The sequence below is a fragment of the Macaca mulatta genome, chromosome 18 (assembly GCF_049350105.2).
Source record: "Macaca mulatta isolate MMU2019108-1 chromosome 18, T2T-MMU8v2.0, whole genome shotgun sequence".
Taxonomy (NCBI): domain Eukaryota; kingdom Metazoa; phylum Chordata; class Mammalia; order Primates; family Cercopithecidae; genus Macaca; species Macaca mulatta.
In genome coordinates, this window is record NC_133423.1 from 60,426,301 (window position 1) to 60,453,313 (window position 27,013).

General features: G+C 40.9%; 1 protein-coding gene and 1 pseudogene across 2 annotated transcripts in view; one reads left to right on the forward strand and one right to left on the reverse strand.

The window, feature by feature from the left end:
- The first annotated feature begins 3,633 nt into the window (after positions 1 to 3,633).
- On the forward strand, positions 3,634 to 4,152 carry LOC706834 (small ribosomal subunit protein uS8 pseudogene; annotated as a pseudogene).
- A 6,529-nt stretch (positions 4,153 to 10,681) lies between these two features.
- Positions 10,682 to 27,013, reverse strand: part of RNF125 (ring finger protein 125) — a 49,989-nt gene continuing 33,657 nt past the window's right edge. Inside the window, exons 5-6 of one of the 2 annotated variants that reach the window (XM_001099929.5) lie at positions 14,561 to 14,668; positions 11,162 to 11,911 (exon numbers count right to left, since the gene is read on the reverse strand). In XM_001099929.5, the coding sequence (XP_001099929.2) occupies positions 11,825 to 11,911; positions 14,561 to 14,668 (195 nt within the window). In that variant the 3' untranslated portion in view covers positions 11,162 to 11,824. Of the gene's footprint in view, positions 11,912 to 14,560; positions 14,669 to 27,013 lie in introns of both variants that reach the window. The other variant, XM_015121783.3, reaches the window with a different exon arrangement.

Here is a 27,013-nt window from a genome sequence, read left to right on the forward strand (position 1 = left end):
CCTAGGTTAGTCCATTTTATTTGGTTACCCAGGTTGACTCTGTAGCAGATTATTACACTGTATCATCTAGAGCCAATTAAACTCAGCAACTATAATATATAATATACAGTTGCACTTCAGAACTAGCACTGTAGCTTTAAAATGAACACAAAATAATACTGCTTCTCCTATAAGAGCTATATCACTGGACTAAATCTTTACTTTAGAACTCTGTCCAGGAGAGAAGTTGTCTGTAGTTGGGTTCACTTGATGGGCATATCTCTAAAGAGAAGGAATGCATCTGGCTTGAAGACATTATTCATGAAGAACATCTTGTGTAAGCTTATCAAACTACTTAGTCACTAATTTATTTATCAGATGTTTATGTAGTGCCTACAGAGATGCATGACACTGTGCTAACTTCCGGAAACAATAATGCACAAATTTAGACATACGGCTGCTTTCTTCATTATAATTTTGCTCCCCATGTAGGTTTTATTACTAAGAAAGTACACTGAAAAGCTAACATGAATATTTTCATCCATTTTTTAGCCATTCATTCATCTAGTCAATGAACATGTTGTTATGGACTGCATGTTTGTGTCTTCCAAAATTAATATGTTGAAGCCCTAACCCACCATTTGATAGTATTTGGAGATGGGGCATTTGGATGGTAATTAGGATTAGATGAGGTCTGGAGAGTGGAGCCCTGAGAGGAGATTAATCCCCTTATAAGAGACTCCAGAGATCTCTCTTTCTCTCCCTCCCCACCATGTAAGGACGCAGTGAGAAGTCGGCTGTCCAAAAATCTGTTACTGAAGTCACCCAGTCTTTGGTATTTTTTTATTGTAGCCTGAACAGATTGACACATGAATTGAATTTCTAGTAAAGCCCTGTGATTACAAAGATAAATCCCAACCTTTGCCCTTAAGGAACTCCCCATCTCGTGGATCTCAGATACATTTAATGTGATACCTATAGCAATCGATGTATGGTCAAGGGATACTGGTGATATAAAGGATGGTGTGACTGACTCTACTTGGGTGGGTCAAGGAAGTCTCTTTAGAAAAATAATGAAATTTATTTCAGGCTGAGGAAAAAGTGTGCAAAATCACAGAGGAATGAAACAACATGATGTGTTGGGGATGGAAGGACTAGGGCAACAATAAATATTTCCTAAAACAGAAGCAGTGACAAGGATTGCTCTATGAGAATTAAATTAAAACTAACTAAAGCAAAGTTTAAATATAGTAATTTAAAGATACACATTTCTTCCCAAGCTAACTTGACAGTAAACTGAATGATGTATTTTTTTTTCTTTTCTTTTTTTTTTTTTTAGAGATTTGGTCTCACTCTGTTGCCCAGGCTGGAGTGCAATGGCATGATCATAGCTCATTGCAGCCTTGAACTCCTGGGCTTATACAATCCTCATGCCTCAGCCTCCCAAGTAGCTGGGACTACTACAGGCACATGCCACCATGCCCAGCTATGAATGATGTATTCACCGATCTTTTTTATTATTATTATTACTATTTTTAAGCTATATCCTACAGGAAGGATATTCACTTATCTAATGGCAATAACAATTAAAAAGTGCCACTATTTAACCGTTATTAGACTTTATTACATACACTCCTTTTTTTGTCGTTATGAATGGTGTTGCAATAAATTTCATCCTGCATATAGATTCCATTTGGATTAGAGTGCCAGGAAATATTTCCAGATGTAGAATTACTGGGCCAAGAGGTAAGATATCACTACCAACTTGCTTTGAAATGTGTAAGTTATACCACTATCACCAGCACAATATGCCATATCATCCTTTCATGAGGGATTATTAATTGAGAAATTTTGCTAATAGACTGAATCAAAAAATATTTATTGAAGACTGGGCCTGGTAGCTCATGCCTGTAATCTCGGCACTTTGGGAGGCTGAGGTGGGTCACTTGAGCCCAGGAGTTTGCAACAGCTTAGGCAACATAGTAAGACCCTGTCTCTACAAAAAATTTTAAAAATTAGCTAGATGTGTGTGCCTATAGTCCCAGCTACTCAGGAGGCTGAGGCAGGAGGATCACTTGGGCTTGGGAGGTCAAGGCTGCAGTGAGCCATGTCACACCACTGCACTCCAGCCTGGGTGAGAAGGTGAAACCATGTCTCAAAAAAAGAAAAAAATTTATTAGAGGTAACACTATGCCACACATTATGCTAAGAGAGAAAAATGGTACATGATTAGAGTGGTCAAGTTAATGTCTTTGATTACTGGTAATATTAGAATTTTTTTCTTCTTTCAAAAATGGGGTTTTATGGCGAGGTGGCTCACACCTGTAATCCTAGCAGTTTGGGAGGCCGAGGTGGGTGGATCGCTTGAGGTCAGGAGTTCGAGACCAGCCTGGCCAACACCACCTCTGCTAAAATACAAAAATTAGCTGGGCATGGTGGTACATGCCTGTAATCCCAGCTACTCAGGAGGCTGAGGCAGGAGAATCGCTTGAACCCGGGAGGCAGAGGTTGAATTGAGCTGAGATCACACCACTGCACTCTAGCCTGGGTGACAGGGCAAGACTCTGTCTTAAGTGCTGGGATTTCATGTCTCAAAAAAAAAAAAAAAAAATGGGGGGAAGTGTTGCTATGTCGCCCAGGTTGGAGTACAGTGGCTATTCACAGGCACTATTATAGTGCACTATAGCCTCAAACTCCTGAACTCAAGCAATCCTCCTGCTTCATGTTGGATATTTTATATATGTGTTATCATCACACACTGATGATGTATATGCATATATATCATCAGTAGTTCTCATGATAGATTAGACAGCTGAAATATTTACTAAGTACCTGACATGTGCCATTGTTTCAGATTTTGTAGACTTTAGTGGTGAATACTTGCAATCAAAAATGTATATTCTAGAGAGAAGAAATAAACAATAAAAATGAAAAATGCATAAGATAACTTCCCATTCTAGTGCAGTTATGGAGACATTACAATAAAACAATAGACAAATTTGGTGGAGGAGTGACTTTGACTGGAATTACAAGAGAATTCCTTTATGAGAAGATGACATTTGAGCTGAGAGTTGAATAATTTAGAAGGCAGTCATGTCAAACTCCCAGGGAAGAGCTTTTCAAACAGAAGGAATACAAAGTGCCAAGATACAGGACTCACCGTAAGTTTGGTGTGTTTAATAAACCTAACAATGTGGATGAAGTATAAGGATCAAGGGAGAGAGTGGAATGAGACGAAGTTAGAGAGGTAGGCAGGGACCAGGCTGTGAAGGGTTTGGAAGGGCATGGAAGGGCATAGAAGGGCCTTTAGAATTTATTCTCATAATGATGGAGGCTGGGCATGTTGGCTCACACCTGTAATCTCAACACTTTGAGATGCCAAAGCAAGAGAATGTCTGGAGTCCAAGAGTTAGAGATCAACCTGGGCAACATAGTGAGAGTTTCTACAAAAATTTTAAAACTTAGCCCAGCATGGTAGTGCATGTCTGTGATCCCAGCTACTAGGGAGGGTGAGGTGGGAGGATGGCTCGAGCCCAAAAGGTCGAGGTTGCAGTGAGCTGTAATCATACCACTGCACTCAACCTGGAAGACAGAGCGAGACCCTGTTTCAAAAAAACAAAAAACCTCTTTCCACCATCTTTCCACATCACCACAATGGTGCACATAAATGTCCTGGCTGATGCTCTCAAGAGAATCAACAATGCCAAACACCAGGTTCTTATTGGGCCATGCTCCAAAGTCATCATCCGGTTTCTAACTGTGATAATGAAGCATGGTTACATTGGTGAGTCTGAAATCATTGATGATCAGAGCTGGGAAAATTGTGAACCTCACAGGCAGGCTAAACAAGTGTGGAGTGATTAGCCCCGGATTTGATGTGCAACTCAAAGATCTAGAAAAATGGCAGAATAATCTGCTCCCATCCTGCCAGTTTGGTTTCATTGTACTGACAACCTCAGCTGGCATCATGGACCATGAAGAAGCAAGACGAAAACACACAGGCGGGAAAATCCTGGGATTCTTTTTCTAGAGATGTAATATATATTTACAAAGAAACTGACTCGTGGACACACACACACACACAAACAACAACAAAGAAAACAATGGAGGCCCTGGAAGCATTTTAAGCAGTGAGAACGTGGCATGGCACAATCAGATTGATGCTTTTAAAGATCTCTCCAACTGCTGTATGAAAAATGGACTTTTTTTTTTTTGAGACAGAGTTTTGCTCTTGTTGCCCAGGCTGCAGTGCAGTGGCACAATTTCAGCTCACTGCAACCTCCGCCTCCCAGGTTCAAGCAATTTTCCTGCCTCAGACTCCCGAGTAGCTGGGATTACAGGCATGCACCACCATGCCCAGCTACTTTTGTATTTTTAGTAGAGTCGGGATTTCTCCATGTTGGTCAGGCTGGTCTTGAACTCCTGACCTCAGGTGATCCACCCGTCTTGGCCTCCCAAAGTGCTGGGATTAGAGGCGTGAGCCACTGTGCCTGGTCAATTTTTTGTATTTTTAGTAGAGATGGGGTTTCATCATGTTGGCCAGGCTGGTCTCGAATTCCTGACTTTAGGTGATTCACCCACCTTGGCCCCCCGAAATGCAGGGATTACAGTCATGAGCCACCATGACTGGCTGAGAAATGGACAATTTCTTACGTGTAGGCACGGAGTCCAATTACATAGCTCTAGGGATCCAGGCAAGAGATGCTGATGGATAGAATAGAATTGTAAAAATGGAGGTGATGAGAAATGGGCAGATTGGAATACATGTCAATGACTTCCTGATGAATCCATAATTTCAGATTCTGTACATCTGGAGAGGGCCCAGGAAAGTGCAGTTATATAACAAGTATCCCAAGTGGTTCTGATGGCAGCACACAAGGAGTATACTGAGAAAATACTGTTATAAGGGACAGAGAACATATTTGGCATTTTTGTTAATAAATAAGAAAGAACGATTCAAAAAAAGAAATCACTATCTTATGTCTGAGAAACTGACAGGTCTTTCATTTGGTAAAATAATCCCAAACTTTAAGTAAAATTAACAAAAATATTACCATGGCAGGGCCAGGCGTGGTGGCTCATGCCTATAATCCCAGAACTTTGGGAGGCTGAGGCAGGCGGATCATCTGAGTTCAGGAGTTTGAGACCAGCCTGACCAATATGGTGAAACCCCGTCTCTACTAAAAATACAAAAATTAGCCGGGCATGGTGGTGCATGCCTGTAGTCCCAGTTACTCAGGAGACTGAGACAGGAGAACTGCTTGAACCTGGGAGGTAGAGGTTGCAGTGAACTGAGATCATGCCACTGCACTCCAGCCTGGGTAACAAACCAAGACTCCATCTCAAACAAACAAAAAAAGAAAAATAAAATATTACCATGGCAAAAATGAATATCACTTCATGTTTTAGAAAGCTAGTCTCATTTTTACTTTTCACCCCTTCTTTCCACACATATTTTTAATGTCTTTACCCTGTGTACTTCCTGTCTTTGTCAACTCTGCCTGGCTTGTACTTTCATGGTTGGTATTACTATTATGCCCCAGTATCCAGTTCTCTTCTACATGAGAAGACTGCACTTCCTCAATGCCTTGACATTACATATGGCCATGTGACTTGCATTGGCAAATAATGAACAGAAATTACCTGTGTAGCCAACACAGCAGCCTGTTGTGAGGGGTGATATAGGAACACACAGTGATATACAAACGCCATGAGATGAAAGTACCCTGGAATTCTGAAGCTGGAGAACAGCTTCCCTAGAGAATAGCCAGGAACCACTGTAGACTTTGGGTGAGCCTGGGATTTGGGACTTGTAATTGTAGCATAATCCAATTCACCTAGATCAATACTACTCCCTGTGATTCTCCTTCGTTGGGCTTCTTATATGGCTACTTCGGTGGCAATGATTAGCCTTAAGATCCATGCACTGTCTTCGCTGAAATATTTAGGATTAAGACATCACATGATTTTCTAGTAATAATACAAAAACATAACTATTAGCTTCAAGGATCTCAGACATGAGTATCCCTCTGTAATATTTTGTCTTACTTATTTCAACAAAGATAATCTAAATGATAAAGGTAAATCTTCTCAACTGATCCTGGGTTCCCTCAATCATCTAGAACATCACTCAGCAAACAGAGAAGCATCAGAGGTTTCATCAGTAACACTTGTGTTCTGTCCTGTACATGTTCTTGCAAAAAATCAAAAAATTAATATGCTCATGACATATGGGTACACATGGCAGCTACGGCCATTCAAAACTTAGTATGGATTTAGCAGGGGGAAGAATCTATCTACATCTTACCTTTTAAATTTCAGTGAAGCCTCTTGCTAGCAGAATGAATAATTCCACAGTGCTCAGTATTATGTTGGCCAAATCAGTTTCTAAGCCTTGGCACTATTGCCATTTTGAGCAGGATAATGCTTTGTTGCGAGGGGCTGTCTTGTGCACTGTAGAATGCTGAACAGCATCCCTGACCTCTATCTAGATCTCAGGCCACTAGTACACCTGAGCCCTGTTAGGACAACCCAAAATGTGTCTAGACATTGCCAAAGTCTGCTGGGAGACAAAATTATCCCCAGTTGCAAACTACTGGCCTAAATGAATGTATACCTTTCATTCATCATTGTTGCTGAATGATGAAGATTTAAAAAGCATTACTAGGTTTGAATAAAAAAGTAACCAAGATTAATGTTTAAGAATAGACACAGTAGATATTTTAATAAAAACAATGGTCCTGCCATTTTTTATTTATCATAGCAATATATACTTACAGAAGAAAAAGAATTGTACATTTTAAATTCCAATCATTACACTAATTTTTTTCTAGTTGAATAATAAAAGAATGAATCTCTTAGTGACTTTTTAATGTTTGAAAAACTTAATGTTTGAAAATACAAATTAGGATATGATAAACATTCAATAACTGGAGTAAGTTCACTTCCAAATGAAAGACACTTGGCACCCAGTAACAGTAACGAAATGCAACATCACTGAAGACAGTAAGGAGGTCTGCCTGGAGGTCTCTAAGGAGGTCTGCCTGGGACCATATGTTTAGTGTAGATTCACAATCAATCCACTCTTTCAACCTACATTTTAAGAATTTAGCTTTAGAAGAATAACATGTGAATCAGTTTTTCTCTAATAAGCCTTGAAAAAGTTGTATCCTGAGGCACTATAAAGACAGTGAAACTTTTTTGTTGGTAATCAATAGCTTCAAATATTGGTTTTTACCAACGAATTAGAAATACCTTTTTATAAAAGGCCAAAGGCACAGTGAAACAATGAGTATTTGCACTTTACCATTTTAGAACTCAAAATAATTCAGAACACAAAATAATTCAGGCGACCAGCACCTAATCTGTCCTGTAGGTGGCAAAATTATCATAAAAGGAATCCAGGCACAGGAGTCAGAATTGCTGCATTGAGGTTAATAGTGACAGATGACTTAAAGCTTTATCCAAAATACAATTTTTTTTTTTTTGACACAGAGTCTCGCTCTGTCACCCAGGTTGGAGTGCAGTGACCGGATCTCAGCTCACTGCAAGCTCCGCCTCCCGGGTTTACGTCATTCTCCTGCCTCAGCCTCCCAAGTACCTGGGACTACAGGTGCCCACCACCTCGCCCGGCTAGTTTTTTGTATTTTTTAGTAGAGACGTGGTTTCACCACGTAGGCCAGGATGGCCTCAATCTCCTGACCTTGTGATCCGCCCGTCTCGGCCTCCCAAAGTGCTGGGATAACAGGCTTGAGCCACCGCGCCTGGCCTATCCAAAATACAATTTTTAACTTTTTTCAAGTTTTATAGATTCAAAGGTGCCTTTTGTACTGCTCTGAATTAACAGAAGTTTGTCTGCATGGTCAACACCAATGCTTAAAAATATGTTTTCATCTCTCAGGTGCTAGACTTTCAGTCTGATGATCATTTTTCTTTTTATGATTATTCCTGAAAAATTCCTCTCCTTTTTCTCTTGTTTCCCAACAGGTTTTGCTTGATTTTTATTTATATTTAATTATTTATGTTTTTGGAGACCAGGTCTTGCTCTGTTGCCCAGGCTGGAGTGCAGTAGCATGATCATAGCTCACTGCAGTGTTAACCTCCTGGGCTCAAGTGATCTTCCAACCTCAGCCTTCTTAGTAGCTGAAAATAACAGTGTGCATCATGCCCAGCTTTTTTTTTGTTTTTTTTTAAGAGGAGTCTCACTATATTGCCCAGGTTGGTCTTGGAACTCCTGGGCTCATGTGACCCTCCACCTCAGCCTCCCAAAGTGCTGGGATTATAGGTGTGAGCCACTGTAATCAGCCAGGTTTTGCTTTATTGTATGATCCATCCAAATTTAAGAAAGAGAGGTTGTGCAACTAAAAATTAGTTGTTACTTTTTAGCAGCTGTGAAAAGCAAACTTAAAACCAATATCTAAAAGGGAGGCTATGAGGCTCACTAGATTTCACTCAGCTTTACATTTTCCCAGTTATTTGTACTGGATAGAAGAACTGTAGCAAGACCTTTAAGGAGTTACAATAACTTACAGAAAATTTTGGGTACCATGGTTATGACTATGCTTATATGTAAGGAACAAAGAAGTTTATAAATGATCACAATTAAAAAGCTAACTCTAGTCAAATAACATTTTATCCTCAGGAGTTGATACCACTCATTTTCATGGCTTCTTTGCTTCCTTTCAAGATAGAGATACTAATCTATGCCCTGGATTCATAATTAAAGGGTCAGATATGAGAAACAGTCAGAGCCATCAAATAAACACTGGGGGCAACTGCCTGGCGCAGTGGCACACGCCTGTAATCCCAGGACTTTAGGAGGCCAACACGGGTGGATCACTTAAGGTCAGGAGTTCAAAACCAGCCTGGCCAACATGGCAAAACCCATCTCTACTAAAAATACAACAATTAGCTGGGCGTGGTGGTGCCCACCTGTAATCCCAGCTACTTGGGAGGCTGAGGCAGGAGAATTGCTTGAACCTGGGAGGCGGAGGTTGCAGTGAGCCAAGATCACACCACTGTACTCCAGCCTGGTGACAGAGCAAGATTCCACCTCAAAACAAAACAACAAAAACTGGGGTAAGTGTTAAACACACAGTTGAAGAACTAAGAATAAATGGGGGATAAAAGGAAGAAAGTACAGTATGCTATACCAGTATGTTCTGAAAATGTTGATATAGTATAACTATTTTAAAAATTGGGGTGCCAGGCGCAGTGGCCCACGCCTGTAATCCCAGCACTTTGGGATGGGTGGGCAGATCACCTGAGGTCGAGAGTTTGAGGCCAGCCTGACTAACATGGAGAAATCCCATCTCTACTAAAAACACAAAATTAGCAGGGTGTGGTGGCACATGCCTATAATCCCAACTACTCGGGAAGCTGAGGCAGAAGAATCGCTTGAACCCGGGAGGCGGAGGTTGCAGTGAGCCGAGATCGCACCATTGCACTCCAGCCTGGGCAGCAAGAGCGAGACTCCATCTCAAAAAAAAAAAAGAATAAAAAAATAAAATAAAATAAAAAATTGGGAAAGAATGGGAAAAGCAAATGGAACACTTATTTCAATTGCCATATTGGTTGTGGTTGTATTCTGAGGCAATTGCAAGTGTAAGGTAAATAAAAGAAATGAGTAATTGTGGGATGTTCTAATTCTATCATGCTCTGTGTTCTTGAAAACCAGGACTCTCAGTATAGAAGAAGAGTGGTATAGTTGTAACAGAAAGGTTAGATAAAAACCCTGTAGGCTGGGCACAGTGGCTCAAGCCTGTAATCCCAGCACTTTGGGAGGCCAAGGTGGTCGGATCACAAGGTCAGGAGTTTGAAACCAGCCTGGTTACTATGGCGAAACCCCGTCTCTACTAAAAATACAAAACTTAGCCAGGCGCAGTGGCTAATGTCTGTAATCCCAGCACTTTGGGAGGCCAAGGCGGGTGGATCACTTGAGGCCAGGAGTTCAAGACCAGCCTAACCAGTATGGTAAAACCTCCTCTCTACTAAAAATACAAAAATTAGCCAGGCATTGTGGTAGTCCCAGCTACTTGGGAGGCTGAGACAGGAGAATTGCTTGAACCCGGGAGATGGAGGTTGCAGTGCCCACTCCAGCCTGGGCAACAGAGAGGAAAGAAAGGAAAGGAAGGAAAGGAAGGAAGGAAAGAAGGAAGGAAGGAAGGAAGGAAGGAAGGAAGGAAGGAAGGAAGGAAGGAAGGAAGGAAGGAAGGAAGGAAGGAAGGAAGGAAGACACCATGATTTACAGTCTTGCCAAAGGACTGAACCAAAGTCTTCTCAAATACAATGTGCCTGAACCTGCCCCATGTGCTAATATCTAGAGGACAGGGGAATGTGCTGAACTGTGCCATGAGTGTGCAATCAGCAAAATACAAAGTATGTGAAACTCTATAGGTCCTAGGATCAGGTTCTTCACCAGGTAAATTCTAAGGAACTGGAAAGAAGAGGGAACTTCTAGATTAAAAAAGAGATGTAAAATAAAACATACATTTAATAATTTTAAATTGATAATATTAAAATATAGATATATGCATTTAGGTGTTGCAGCAGTAATCAAATGCAACAAAGTGATTACCATTTAAATCAGTCTAGTGGTTACTTTTGTGGGGTTGTAATTGTGACAGGATACAAAAAGGACACGTGTGGTGACTGGCTGAGTCCTAAAAGAGTATTTGCTTATAATAAAGCATTCAGCTATAAATTTTGTGTCTGGTTTTCAGTACTTTTATTTCATAATTTTTAAAATGTTACAATCAAAAAAGAAATCAAAACCCTTAGGGTTTTCTACTAAAAAGTTTGGATGTGAATACTTCTACTGTAAGTATCACCTGACGGTTTTTAAGAAATTGCCTATATTGTAGAAATATTTCAAAATAAACTACAAATATTTGAAAAATGTTGAATTCTTATGTATGCAGTTACAAAAAGTCAAAGAATTAAGTATACTTTTCTAACACAAAACTTATTTTGTTACAGTATTATGTAATGTAATTTGGTTAAATGGATTTTTTTTTTTTTTTTTTTTTTTTTTTGAGATGGAGTCTAGCTCTGTCACCCAGGCTGGAGTGTACTGGTGTGATCTTGGCTCACTGTAACCTCTGCCTCCTGGGTTCTAGCGATTCTTCTGCCTCAGCCTCCCAAGTAGCTGAGATTATAGGCGCCCACCACCACACTCAGCTAATTTTTGTATTTTTAGTAGAGACGGGGTTTCACAGATACCAGTGTTGGCCAGGCTAGTCTCGAACTCCTGACCTCTTGATCCGCCCGCTTCAGCCTCCCAAAGTGCTGGGATTACAAGCGTGAGCCACTGCATCTGGCCTAAATGGACTTCCTTGACTTCCAAAATGTTCCTTTCCAACTCCCGTACAAGATTATTAATGTTAATCTATTAGAGATTAGAGCAAGGGCATTGGAGCAGATTTCTTATTTCTTTGAATGTCTGCATTTTGTTTCACTCTCTATTTTCTTACATAGAACAAAGATTAGTTATCGTGCCTAACCATGATGGTAGTTATTAATATGTAGTATTATACACAGAGTGTTATCTAATTTGCAAACCAAGATCCTCCACCCACTTGCCTACCATGTGCCTTTTCCATATAATAACGACTGATATAGACAGTTTTTTTTTGTTAGATGTGTAGGAATCTCAAGGATGTAAAACAGATTTAAATCATCAAAATTAAAGCAGTTTTTAAATGCACTATAACAATAAACATGGACAAACATATAACTGTGTTGTACATTTTTGCCCATCAAGCATTGACAACTTCCCTTCAATTTGTTCAAGCAGCATCTTAAATGGTGCAATTCAGTGGTCCCTTTTCCCTTCGTTTTAATAAAATTATGTGGCGTTCGACTGATTCACATATTCAAGAAGTGACCGGTCTAAGACTCTTCGGATAAGAGCTTCCTCAATTATATTAAAATCCTATAATAAAGAAAAATAATTAGAAATATTCAGAGTCAATAGTATTTCAGAAACTGGAGGATGAGGGTCAATCCAACACCCTCATTTTGCAGGGAACTAAAGTTAGGAGACTTGTTCAAAGTTCCACAAAGCTTGTCATAGAACCCAGGACTTTTGCCTTGGGGCTAATGAATTTTCTCCTTCACTTTGCTGCCTATCAATTAACTAGTTACTGTCATAATAAAAAGCCTTGATTCAAAATTTGAAGTTTTTATCTGATATAATGAGAAGTTTTTAGTCATCATTACAAATCCTGCTCAGAGTGCTATGTTCCACACAAACCTGTAAAATGGAGCAAAGTTCAGGCACCCCCACAGGCTTCACCAATGCCAGCAGTACCACTGAATAGCTATTTCCGAAGAAAATGTTAAAAACAAAACTTTCTCTTTACCTCCCTATGTGTCAAAGTGGAATTCAAAATTCTATGTCAGCACATTCTATAAGTAAAACAAAAACCATTAAGAACCCTATCCTCTGCAATCCCTCTCCTCTTCCACAATAACAAAAGATGAAATCTCTATTCAAAGTCCATTCTGCAACATAAAAACAAAAAACAAAAAAAACTCCACAAAATCCAAAGGAAAGCCATAAAGCACAACAGAGCACAAGGTTTGGTCTTAATACTGGCTTGTTCTTAGGTAATTTAGTTAACCTTTGAGCTTCAGATATTTCAGTTAAATGAAGATAAAAATACAGTATTCACTTCACGGAAGTTGCTACAACTTATGTACATATCACAATTTATTGTGATATATACATAGAGTGCTTAGCTTAGTATATAGTAGTTCAGGAAGCAAAAAATCAAAACAAAGAACACTACTTCAAGCTCACTTCCACACCCAAGAAGATGGCTGTGAGTGGCTGCAAAGTATTCTTATCAAAGTGGCTTCATCCTGCCTAGCTCTGGATCATGCTTTGTCTGAAAGATCTTTTTTTTTTTTTTTTGAGACGGAGTCTCGCTCTGTCGCCCAGGCTGGAGTGTAGTGGCCAGATCTCAGCTCACTGCAAGCTCCGCCTCCCGGGTTTACGCCATTCTCCTGCCTCAGCCTCCAGAGTAGCTGGGACTACAGGCACCCGCCACCTCGCCCGGCTAAGTTTTTGTATTTTTTAGTAGAGACGGGGTTTCACCGTGTCAGCCAGGATGGTCTCGATCTCCTGACCTCGTGATCCGCCCGTCTCGGCCTCCCAAAGTGCTGGGATTACAGGCTTGAGCCACCGCGCCCGGCCTGTCTGAAAGATCTTGAGAACAGACTGAACATGATTAGCCAGAAGAGCCATAGAATCGACCTGGCTTTAGAACATCTCATAGAGCTAAGGTAAAGAGAAACCTCTTGAGATGGAGTCTCCCTCTGTCGCTCAGGCTGGAGTGCAGTGGTGTGATCTCGACTCACAGCAAGCTCCCCCTCCCCGGTTCACGCCATTCTCCTGCCTCAGCCTCCTGAGTAGCTGGAACCACAGGCGTCTGCCACCACGCCCGGCTCATTTCTTTGTATTTTTAGTAGCGATGGGGTTTCACCGTGTTAGCCAGGATGGTCACGATCTCCTGACCACGTGATCTGCCCATCTCGGCCTTCCAAAGTGCTGGGATTACAGGCGTGAGCCTTCCAAAGTGCTGGGATTACAGGCGTGAGCCACCGCACCGGGCCAAGAAAAACCTCTTTGTTTTACCAGAGAGAACACACAGACCAGAACCAAGTTCTGTTGAGGCCTGTGTGCCGTATGGGCCACAAAAGACACATGCTTAGAGATATGGAGCTGAGGATTTAAAGCCTCTGTCATGTTCCTTGTTCAGTTCCTCAAGTGGTCCTAACAATTCTACTCCTATCCCATCTCCAATTTGCCAAACATCTGTGCCTGAACTGTGCAAATCACTTTATATACATTATCTCATTTAATCCTAAGAAGAGTTTTGAGAGTAGGTGCTTTTAATCTCTTCCCTTAACCAATGGACAAACTGAGTTTCAGAGGTTAAATGCCTTCTGCAAGGTCGCACATATGTGACAGAGCTGTTGCTTAAAACTAGTTTAGAACCTGAGCTCCTTATGTTCAACCTGGATAATAATAATGGCAGATAGAAAGCATGGAGAAAATTCTCAAATGACGATCTTGAATCGTTATTAAATTTTATCTTGAAATTGCTTTTTTTTTTTTTTTTTTTTTGGAGACAGAGTCTCACTCAGGTGCCCAGACTGGAGTGGAGTGGCACGATCTCAGCTCACTGAAACCTCCGCCTCCTGGGTTCAAGCGATTCTCCTGCCTCAGCCTACGGAGTAGCTGGGACTGCAGGCGTATGCCACCGCCTGGTTAATTTTTTTATTTTTAGTATTTTTAGTAGAGATAGGATTTCACCATGTTGCCCAGGCTGGTCTTGAACTCCTGACCTCAAGTGATTTGCCCACCTCGGCCTCCGGAAGTGTTGGGATTACAGGCATGAGCCACTGTGCCAGGCCAAAACATTCTATTTTCTTGATTTCTTACATAATGCTAATACTCAACACTATAGCTATATATACATTTTTTTCCTCTATAATTTTATTCACTTGGATCAGAAAAGTAAGCTTAACAAAGACAGCATAAAAACATAATGTAAAAATAAGAAAATATACTTACTATGAAATCATCATAAAACAAAGTGTGACTAACTTGAAGATGTCTTATTAAACTGCCACTGAAGCTGCTTGGATTCTCATCGGGTATTAAACGGCAAAGTGGACAGAACTGGAAACAAACAATATCAGGGGTTCAAGAAAGAATTTAAAACAGTTATTAGTGCCAGAATTAAAAACAACGGCCGGGTGCAGTGGCTTATGCTTGTAATCCCAGTACTTTGGGAGGCTGAGGCGGCCAGGTCACGAGGTCAAGCGATGGAGACCATTCTAGCCAACATGGTGACACCCCGTCTCTACTAAAAATACAAAATTTAGTCAGATGTGGTGGTGCACACCTGTTATCCCACCTACTTGGCAGGCTGAGGCAGGAGAATTGCTTGAAAAAAGATTTCACCAGGTTTTGCCTGTACTCGTATCTTTCAGTATGTGTGTGTGATATCGTTTGGAAACTTGTCCCCACCCAAATCTCATGTTGAAATGTAATCCCCGGGCACAGTGGCTTGGGCCTGTCATCCCAGCACTTTGGGAGGTGGATCACTTGAGGTAGGAGCTCATGACCAGCCTGGCCAACATGGCAAAACATCTCTACTAAGAAGACAAAAAAATTAGCCAGGCGTGGTGGTGCACACCTGTAGTCCCAGCTACTCCAGAGGCTGAGGCAGGAGAATGGCTTGAACCCGGGAGGCAGAGGTTGCAGTAAGCCGAGATTGCGCCACTGCACTCCAGCCTGGATGACAGAGTCAGACTCTGTCTCAAAAAAAAAAAAAGATACAGACCATTCTGTCACTACAAAGGAATGTCAGTGCATTGCTATCCTTTATTTCCTTCTCTCTCCCTAACCTCTGCTCTGTTCCCCATATTGTTATTATTACTATTTTGAGAAACTTGTATAAATAGAACTATAGAGTATTTAACCTTTCGAGATTGGCTTTTCCCATTGAGCATGACTTTGAGATCCATCTAAGTTGCTGGGTGTATCCATAGCTCCCTCCTTATTACTGAGTAGTATTTCATGGTATGGATGTACCACAGTCTGCTTATCCATTTATTTTGTAAAGGGCATTTGGGTTGTTTCCAGTTTTTGGTTGTTACAAATAAACCTGTAAGAAATATTTGTGTACAAATGTTTGCATAAACATAAGTTTTCATTTATCTAGGACAAATTTTCAAGAGTGTGACTGCCTGGTTATATGATAGGTATATGTTTAACTTTGTAAAAAACTGCCAAACTGTTTTCCAGAGTAGCTGTACTATTTTACATTCCCACCAGCAATGTATGAATTATTCAGTTTTTCCTTATTTTCCCCAACATCTGGTAATGTCCAAAATTTTTTTTATTTTAGCCACTTTGTTAAATGTATACTGGTATCTCACCATGGTTTTAATTTGCACTTTCAACATTTTGGCCAGGCTGGTCATGAACTCCTGACCTCAGGTGATACACCCACCTCAGCCTCCCAAAGTGCTGGGATTATAAGCATGAGCCACCCCACCCAGCCCATGCATTCATTTTTTAAAGTATGAGACGCAGACTCATTACTGAGTGCCAAGTATGTGTTGTTAGGTAGTAAATTAGGTGGTATTCTCATTTGATCCTCACAAAAACTCAGTGAATTCATTGCTATCCTTATTTTGTTGATGAGCCCAATTTCAGAGAAAAAAAAATAGCTTGAATTTCCTCAGCTGTAAGTATCAGATCTGGAATCAACTTTAGTTGATTCCAGTGCTCTTTTCACATTCTAACAGTGTCCAATGTATCAACTTGGGTGATAACGTTTTTTTTTATTTAAATGAGGTTTTTATATACTTCTTTCTTATTGTTTTATGAGGATCTCAGTTTCAATATGCTCAATTTCTATAATTAAAGGTCTGAATTTTGCTCAACTTCGCTAATTTTTACATCTTATTTTTAGTAAAATTACATCCTTTTAATTATTATTGAATTTATAATCATTTACAATTTCCTAATGTTCTTGGTTAATTGGCACCACTGGTCATTCCAAGACAGCATTTAATTTTCCCTGATGCCACTACGTGTAATGAGAACAGAGCTGAGACCGAGAAATATTTCAACAGAAGAGCACTATTAATACTTGTAGTGTGGGAGAAGGAACCTGCTTACAGAAATTTGTTCATCCAACACTCTTTATTATGCCCCTACTATGTGCTCGGCACTTAGAATATGGAGATCAGTAGGATACTTTGAAGTTAGATACTTTGGGTTCAAATCCTTGCACCAGCAGTGTGATCTTGAGCATGTAAGTTTCCCTTTCTGTGAAATGGGGATAATATCACCTGCCTTGTAGAGTAGCTGTAATATTTACAGATAATGTCTTCAGTGTGCCAGGTAAACATCAAACATTCAATAAATGCCACACATTTACTACTATTTGACCCCTGTCCTTGAAGAGTTGGAGCTCCCCAGGGGAAGAGAATACCATGTGTCTAGTTGATCCCTACATTCTTAGTACCCAGAAAATAGTTTCCAATTTCATCTCAGCCTCTTGCTGATTTTCTGTGTCTCAGAGCTGTTAGATTTAAAATCATACGCCATTTAATATTATAAAGCTCAGTCACATTAACTCAGTCTTTAGCACATGTAATAAACAGCTGCCATTATTATCACTTAAGCAGATACTTTCAAGAGTGTATCATGCACCATATTCAAGATGTGAACAGACAACTATTCAAGACCTGTAAAGGGAATTACTAATTTTGCCCAAGGGTTCAGAAAGGCTTCAGCAGAGTTGCTGGTAACTGAAGTGGGTCTTGAAGAATGAGCCAGCCACGCCAGCAGGGAGGAGCATCACAGCAGAGGAATCAATGTGGGAAAAGGCAGTAAATCCTAAAAGAAAAAGGCCTGCTTAGGGCAATGGAAAAAGCTCAGTGTAACTGAAGGTAGGGCAAGTTGGGGAAGTGGCGGGGGATGAGTTTGGAATGATAAGTTGGAACTAGCTCTGCTCCGTATTTATTCAAGCACCTGAAATGGTTTTGGTAGACTTGATGCAAAAAGTCAGAGGTACAGAGATGTCTATTACCTTGATCCCTACCATTAAGGAGTTGATTAGAGTCTAGTGGAGAAGACAAATACAGAAAACCTGGAATTTTAGGCCGGGCGCAGTGGCTCACGCCTGTAATCTCAGCACTTTGGGAGGCTGAGGCGGGCAGATCACGAGGTCAGGAGATCAAGACCATCCTGGCTAACACGGTGAAACCCCGTCTCTACTAAAAAATACAAAAAATTAGCCGGACGTAGTGGCGGGCACCTGTAGTCCCAGCTACTTGGGAGGCTGAGGCAGGAGAATGGTGTGAACCCGGGAGGCGGAGCTTGCAGTGAGTCGAAATCGTGCTACCGTACTCCAGCCTGGGTGACAGAACAAGACTCTGTCTCAAAAAAATAAAAATAATTTTAAAAAAAAACTGGAATTTTAAGCAAAGAAGTTTTTGTTTTGTTTTTGAGACGGGATCTTACTTTGTTGACCAGGCGAGTCTTGAACTCTCAGATTCCAGCGATTCTCCCGCCTCAGCCTCCTGAGTAGCTAGGATTATAGGTACAAGCCATTGTTAATCTGACGTTGATAGGGAACTATTGGAGTCTTCAGTCTCTGGTGTACATAAAATTTAATTGTGTGACTAAAGACACATCTGTCAAAACAACATTGCAAACAATGGGCTGAAGTCAGTACTAGTGGAAAAACTTCTTTTGTTTCTTAAATTGGGAGATTAGACCTGAGGGAAGAGAGGGTAAGAATAGGAAGGAGAAAGAAATGGTAGATAAGAGACAGACTGAAGGTTACCTAAGTATTGACTTACACTCAATGTTGTCCATCTCCTAATATCAGCTCATCCTTTCTTGCTTGTCTCTACTCAATTACTTATATTAAGAGCCAACAACTGTACCGTGTACATTCAAAATATGTTGGCTTCATCTCTGTATGGATTTTTTCTGATGGTGAATGCAATGGGTGAATAATAGCTACCATATTAGAAGCTACTACCAACTTCAGATAATTGAAAACTGTTTCTAAGATTAGCCTCCCACTTATTATGATAATATCATAATAGTGATATTATCATGTCCTTATGCTCCCACCAACCTGCCCCAAACAATGACAGGTCTGTAGTGGATAAGCTTACAGCCCATTCACTGTGCAGGCCAGTGTGTCAGGGACCGGACATCTGCCTGTCCTGATTTGTGACCTGGCAGCTTAGAAGAGCTTCACCTCATCCTACTGATGCCTTCAGTTGATCCCCTTAGCCCTGCGGTTTCTATTTTCTGGCCTTGAGCATGTTGACTCCAAATAGGCCCTTTCTGTGCAGTGAATCTTCATTTATTGTTCTTTCTTTTCAAGAAATTATAAAGCCAAAAATAACCAAAATCATTCAGTAGATTTTCTCTACCTTTGTTTTACAAATGACCAAATTGAGGACCAAAAAAACCCTCTTGCTAGGAAAAGGGAAAAGATCTCCTGACCAAGCCTGCTTTAATAGGATTAAAACAAAACAACACTTGATATGGATGGAAATCAGATGAGGAAGATTCTTTTGAAAGGATATTTATTCCTCCAAAACCTTAGGATATAGATTATTCAATGCTGGTCAAAATATAATCAAATTTTTAAAATAGTCCAAATCAAAATGGATTAAAGACTTGAATCTAAGACCTCAAACTATGAAACTACTAAAAGAAAACATTGGGGAAACTCTCCAGGACATTGATCTGGTCAAAGATTTCTGGAGTAATACCCCACAAATACAGGCAACCAAAGGAAAAATGGACAAATGGAATCACATCCAAAAGCTTCAGCACAGCAAATGAAACAATCAATAAAGTGAAGAGACAACCCACAGAATGGGAGAAAATATTTGCAAACTCCTCATCTGACAAGGGACTAATAACCAGAATATATAAAGAGTGCAAACAAGTCTACAGGAAAAGAAATTAGCAATCCAATTTAAAAACGGGCAAAAGATTTAAACAGACATTTCTCAAAAGAAGACATATAAATGGCAAATAGGCATATGAAAAAGTACTCAGCATCATTGATCATCAGAGAAATGCAAATCAAAACTACAATGAGATACCATCTCACTGCAGGTAAATGGTTTTTATCCAAAAGTCACACAATAACAGATGCTGGCAAGGATGTGGAGAAAAGGGAAACTTCATACACGGGTGGTGGGAATGTAAATTAGTATAACCACTACGGAGAAGAATTTAGAGGTTCCTCAAAAAACTGAAAATCAAACTATCATATGATCCAGCAATCCTACTCCCAGGTATATTCCCCAAAGAAAGGAAATCAGTATATTCAAGAAATATCTGCACTCCCATTTTTATTGCAGTACTATTCAGAATAGTCAAGATTTGGAAGCAACCTAAGTGTCCAGCAACAGACAAGTGGGTAAAGAGAACGAAGTACATACACACAGTGGAGTACCATTCAGTCATAGAAACGAATGAGATTTTGTCATTTGCAACAACACGGATGGAACTGGAGGACATTATGTTAAGTGAAAGAAGCCTAGCACAGAAAGACAAACTTCATATGTCCTCATTATTTGTGGGATCTAAAAATTAAACCAATTGAACTCATAGAGATAGAGGGTAGAATGATGGTTACCAGGGGCTGGGAAGGGTAGTGGGGATTGGGGGAAGTGGGCATGGTAAATGGGTACACAAATATAGTTACACAGAATGTGTAAGATTTAGCATTTCATAGCACAACAGGGTGATTACAGTCAACAATCATGTATTGTACATTTAAGAGTATAGGCCAGGTACAGTGGCTCACGCCTGTAATCCCAGCACTTTGGGAGGCCAAGGTGGGTGGGTCACCTGAGGTCAGGAGTTTGAGACCAGCCTAACCAACATGGTGAAACCCTGTCTCTACTAAAACTACAAAAACTAGCTGGGCGTGGTCATGTGAGCCTGTAGTCCCAGCTACTTGGGAGGCTGAGGCAGGAGAATCCTTGAACCTGAGAGGCAGAGGTCGCATTGAGCCAAGATCGCACCACTGCGCTCTAGCCTGGGTGACAGAGCAAGACTCCATCTCAAAAAAAAAGAGTATAATTGGATTGTTTGTAACATAAAAGAATCCAACTATATGCTTAAGGTGATGGATATGCCATTTACCCTGATGTGATTATTACACACTGCATGCCTGTATCAAAGTATTTCATGTGCCCTATAAATATATACACCTACTGTGCATCCACAAAAATTGAAAGTACCTATATGTTCATACTTCTCACTTGCCTTCTCTTTATTTTTTTTAGAGATGGGGTCTCACTGTCACCCAGACTGGAGTGCAATGGTATGATCATGGCTCACTGTAACCACAAATTCCTGGCTTTGAGTGATCCTCCCACTTTGGCCTCATAAAATGCTGGGACTACTGGCATAAGCCACGGTGCCTCGCCACTTCAGCCCTTTAAAGGAAGCAATGGTTCTCAGCGTGAGGTCCTCAGACCAGCAGCATTGCCACCATCTGGTAACTTGTTAGAAATGCAAATTTTCAGGCCCTAGCTCAGACCTATTTTATCAGACACTCTAGGGGCAGAAGCCAGCAATCTATGTTTAAACAGGTCTTCTAGGTGATTCTCAAGCATGATAAAGTTTAAGAACCACTGCCTTAAAGACAATGTAATTTCTTTCAGAGAGACAAGAGAAAATAGTAGGTGAACAAATGAGAAATTCTACATCTAATACCTAGGCTGTAATGGAGAACACCTTTCTTAACTCCAGTACCTATAAAAAAAACAGTCATTTGGACCGGGCGCGGTGGCTCACGCCTGTAATCCCAGCACTTTGGGAGGCCGAGGCAGGTGGATCACCTGAGGTTAGGAGTTTGAGACCAGCCTGACCAACATGGAGAAACCCCGTCTCTACTAAAAATATAAAAATTAGCCGGATGTGGTGGCATGCCCCTATAATCCCAGCTACTTAGGAGGCTGAGGCAGGAGAATTGTTTGAACCCGGGAGGCAGAGGTTGCAGTAAGCCGAGATCGTGGCACTACACTTCAGCCTGGGCAACAACAGTCTCAGAAAAAAAAAAAAAAAAAAAAAAAAAAAAAGTCATTTGGGGTTCTGTTTTACTAAGAATCATTATTAGGCCAGAAATATGACTTAATCATAAAAAAGCCAGTACAGTGCTAAATAATGAACTGTATGGATAATATTCAATTATCTAGAATAATGGTTGTTTCCTCTGTTCTGCATCCACTGACCATACTTGGAGTGCTGTGCTCTATTTTAAGTGCTGGGTAAGGAAAACATCAATAAACTGCAATAGACACAGAAGCGAAATGAAGATGTTGAAAGGTCTAGAAACAAAATCCTTGTAATAACTGAGTTACCATTCTGGAAAACTGCAAGCACTCACACAGTAAGTTACTTATCACCTTGAGAAAGAGTCTACATTAGATCACCTCTGAGGACCCTTTTCTCTACGACTGTGTAAAAACCTTTATTAGCTCAAGACTATAAACAGTCCAAATATATTGTAGAAATAGAAATGCCGCTGTATGTCTATTATGTAGAAGCTTGAGGAAGAGAGGAAGAAGGTTTGTAATTTTTTGCCATGTAAAAAAAATCATTGTTGGCATAAAGCCAAGGGCATTGAGTTTCTTTGTACCTGTTCTCATTCTTCTACTGTAATCCACGAGAATTAGAAAAACTTCCAACTCCTTTTGCTCTTTTTTAAAAAAAAATTTTTTTTGAGATGGAGTTTCGCTCTTATCTTTTTTATTTTTTAATGTTATTATCTTTTTTTCTAAAATCGTCTCTTTTTTTTTTTTCCTGAGACAGAGTTTTGCTCTTTTTGCCCAGGCTGGAGTGCAATGGCGCGATCTCGGCTCACTGCAATGCAACCTCTACCTCCTGGGTTCAAGCGATTCTCCTGCCTCAGCCTCCTGAGTAGCTGGGATTATAGGCATGGGCCACCATGCCCGGCTAATTTTGTATTTTTAGTAGACACGGAGGGGTGGTTTCTCCATGTTGGTCAGGCTGGTCTCGAACTCCCGACCTCAGGTGATCTGCCCGCCTCAGCCTCCCAAAGTGCTGGGATTACAGTTGGGAGCCACCGCACCGGGCCAGTCCTTTTCCTCTTTATTTATGTGAGTCATTTTCTCAGAGCTTTGTAGGGCAATTTTAGAAAAGTCTAGATTTACGAGGAGTCAGAACCTAAAGTCTGTTCACTTTACAGAAAGTCTACGATTTCGTAGACTTTCTCTCCTTCTTCCCACATGATCCACTTACTTTTGTTTTCAGAAATATTGAAGAGAGTTAAGAGTCCTTGCAAATTCCAGGAAAAAAAAGTCCTATATGATGTTTAAAAAAAAAAAAAAAAGTGTCTTTTATAAAGGCAGCCAGAAATAATAATGGATTTCTTAAGTTTTTTAAAATTAGGATTTAAATCTTTTTTAATTTTAATTTTTTTTTTTTTTTTTTTTGAGATGGAGTTTCACTCTTGTTACCCAGGCTGGAGCGCAATGGCGTGATCTCGGTTCACTGCAACCTCTGCATCCCAGCTTCAAGCGACTCTCCTGCCTCAGCCTCCCAAGTAGCTGAGATTACAGGCATGCACCACTACAGCCGGCTAATTTTGTATTTTTAGTAGAGATGGAGTTCTCCATGTTGGTCAGGCTGGTCTTGAACTCCCGACCTCAGGTGATCCGCCCGCCTTGGCCTCCCAAAGTGCCGGGATTATAGGCATGAGCCACCGCACCTGGCCTAAATGTACTCTTAATAATCCCCACAATCCCCAAGTGTCAAGGGAGAGACCAGGTGTAGGTAATCGAATCATGGGGCAGTTTCCCCGATGTTGTTCTCATAATAATGAGTTCTCACAAGATCTGATGGTTTATAAGTGTGTGGTAATTCCTCCTGCGTTCATTTTCTCTCCTGCTTGTGAAAAAGGTGCCTTGCTTTCCATTTGCCTTCTGCCATAATTCCTGAGGCCACCCCAGCTATGTGCAACTGTGAGTCAATTAAGCCTCCTCCTTTCTTTCTAAATTACCCAGTCTTGGGCAGTTCTTTATAGCAGTGTGAGAACAAACTAATACAGGGAGCAAGATGTTGGAACGGGAAAAACTAAATCAGAATAACTTGGCCTAATTTTTTTTTTTTTTTTAAGAGACATGGTCTTCTTTTGTTGCCCAGGCTGGAGTGCAGTGGTGCCATCATAGTTCACTGCAGCCTCAAACTCCTGGGCTCAAGGGATCCTCCCACCTCAGCCTCCCTAGTAACTGGGATTACAGGTGTGCACCACCAGGTCCAGCTAATTTTGTCGTTGTTGTTGTTGTTGTTGTTGTAGAGACAGGGTCTTGCTCTGTTGCCCAGACTGGCGTTGAACTCATGGGGTCAAACAATCCTCCCACCTCGGCCTCCCAAAGTGCTGGGATTACAGGTGTAAGCCACTGCACCTGACCTAAATTCTTGCTATGTTAGCTTGCATAGGATTTGGCACATAATACAAGCTCAAATTCAATTTTTCATATCTACAGTAGGAATAAAATATATACTTTGCAGATTAGATAATATATATTTTATTCAAATTTTCTTCTTCCTTAGAATAAAGGATCCTAGGGCAAGAACAAATCATATTTACCTTATTTCCTTATGCCTAGACCTAACATAACTTGACACACAGTAGACACCTCATGAATAAAGAATTCCTTTTTAGGATAAAGATTTCTGGTACTTTTCTTTCTCTTCTGATGGATTTTTGCTAGGTTTTAGGTTTTTGTTTGTTTGTTTTTTACAAATGTCTTCTATTTCACATCAGTTCCTAAAACAGAGCACTTGGGCAGGTCAGAAATGGGAGAAGAATGGTTGATACACAGAATCAGATGGGAGTTCTTTTTCAGTGACATTCCCTTCCTTCCCTAAATTCTGATACAACCACATTTTCCCCCCAGAGGAGTTCTCACCACTCTTATGCGTCACTATTACTTATGGGAAAATAAGAATGATTTCATTCAGCATTATATTTTTTAGGTGTGATAGGACAGGGAAAAGATTAGGAATCACCAATGTAAGGGCCTCTGAGAACACATAAAATGTACAGGCCAGGTGCGGTGGCTCTTGCCTGTAATCTCAGCACTTTGGGAGGCCACAGCAGGAGGATCACCTCAGGTCAGTAGTTCGAGACCAGCTTGGTCAACATGGTGAAACCATGTTTCTACTAAAAATACAAAAACTAGCCGGCGTGGTGGCGCATGCCTGTAATCCCAGCTACTTGGGAGGCTGAGGCAGGAAAACTGCTTGAAGGTTTCTCAAGGAGGTGGAGGTTGCTCTGAACCGAGACTGCACCATTGCACTCCAGCCTGGGCAACAAGAGTGAAACTCTGTCTCAAAAAAAAAAAAAAAAAAGTACAAACATCTTCACAGGATCATATGAGCTTTGATCATCAGGATCATAGGTGAGAGCATCTAACATGGGTCCATTAGGATACATTTCCTAAAGTTTCTCACACCAAACACCAAAGACACAGAAATGGATTTGATACTGCTTCATGGATACATGGAGTCAAATATCCTGTCTCCCCCCTAGTCTTTTTGAACTGGTCCTTACTAGGGTTTTCAATAAGACACCCCTCCCTTATCCCATTAAGAATAAAGGCAATATTACTGACAGATCATAACCAACAGGGTAGTCGGCTTTCCAGTTCTCCTATTTTTCTTTTTTTTAAAGACAGTGTTTTACTCCCATCACCCAGGCTGGAGTGCAATGACGCGATCTCAGCTCACTGCAGCCTCTACCTGCTGCGCTCAAGCAATCCTCCTGCCTCCTACAGGTGCACTCCAATGTAACCGGCTAGCTTTTTAAATTTTTTTCTGCAGATGGGATTTCACCACGTTGGCCAGTCTGGTCTCGAACTCCTGACCTCCTGACCACAAGTGATCTGCCTGCCCTGGCCTCCCAAAGTGCTGGGATTACAGGTGTGAGCCACCATGTCTGGAGAGTTCGCCCAATCTTGACAGTGTTTCCCCATTTTTGTATTGTTATAGGGAATCCCTAAAAGTATACCATACTCAGTGCAGGTCTGACAGCCCTCACTGTGAATGACAAGTATTTTCTTTCTTTTTTTTTTTTGTTTGAGACAGAGTTTCACTCTTGTCGCGCAGGCTGCAGTGCAATGGCATGATCTCGGCTCACTACAACCTCCACCTCCCAGGTTCAAGCGATTCTCCTGCCTCAGCCTCCCGAGTAGCTAGGATTACAGGTATGCACCACTATGCCCGGCTAATTTTGTATTTTCAGTAGAGACGGGGTTTCTCCATGTTGGTCAGGCTGGTCTCGAACTCCCGACCTCAGGTGATCCGCCTGCCTCAGCCTCCCAAAGGGCTGGGATTACAGGCATGAGCCACCACGCCCAGCCAATGACATATATTTTCTACTATAAAACTTGAATTCCATTTCTAAAGTCTGTATATGACTGATTTAATATTTAATAGAAAATAGGTGTGTCAGAACTTAATTTTTTGCTGGTACCCTTTTCTTAGGTTCTAATAGCATAGATGCATGAACACCATATTTTACCTTTGAGGGCTTTCAGTTGCCAAGTACTTTGTATGCAATCTACTATCAATGATCCTTAGTGAACAGCATGTTCTATCAAGTTCTCCTGAAGCCAGAAGATGAATTCTAGGAGTACAAGTGTAAAAGAGCTGGAAGACAGTGCACTCATGTTACAGCCATCCCAAGATGCAAAGGATTCGATCCTTCGCAATATATATGATAATGGACACTCTGCTCTATCTGTGGCTTAGATTAACCTCCACAGCAACTCAGCTGATTATAGAACCCTTTCCATGTGATGACAAGTGCCATTTGAGGAGGTAATTAGAGGTTACTCAATTCAATACCCAAAGAAGAAAAAAGGAACATGCACTGAAAATATTCACAGGCAACTATGTAATTAAAATCAAGGTACAAGGCTGCATACCTAATTTTTTTTTCTTTTTTTTGAGACGGAGTCTCGCTCTGTCACCCAGGCTGGAGTGCAGTGGCACAATCTCGACTCACTGCAACCTCCACCTCCCGGGTTCAAGCGATTCTCCTGCCTCAGCCTACTGAGTAGCTGGGACTACAGGCACGTACCACCACGCCCGGCTAATTTTTGTATATTTGGTAGAGACAGGGTTTCACCCTATTGGCCAGGCTGGTCTTGAACTCCTGACCTTGCGATCCGCCCACCTCAGCCTCCCAAAGTACTGGGATTACAGGCATGAGCCACCACACCCAGCCACTGAAAGCAAATCTATTGGAAATTTTTTTTTCCTTCCAGAATTATTACCACATAGATCTTCACTGTCGCATCAAGTCACAGATATTCTAAGTACTCAGGGAAATTAACTGCTATGGGGAGGGGTAGCCCAGTATGTAGTCACCACAGTTTACACTTCAAACCAAAAGTCCTGTCCCTTCCTTAAGGAATAAGCCCCCAG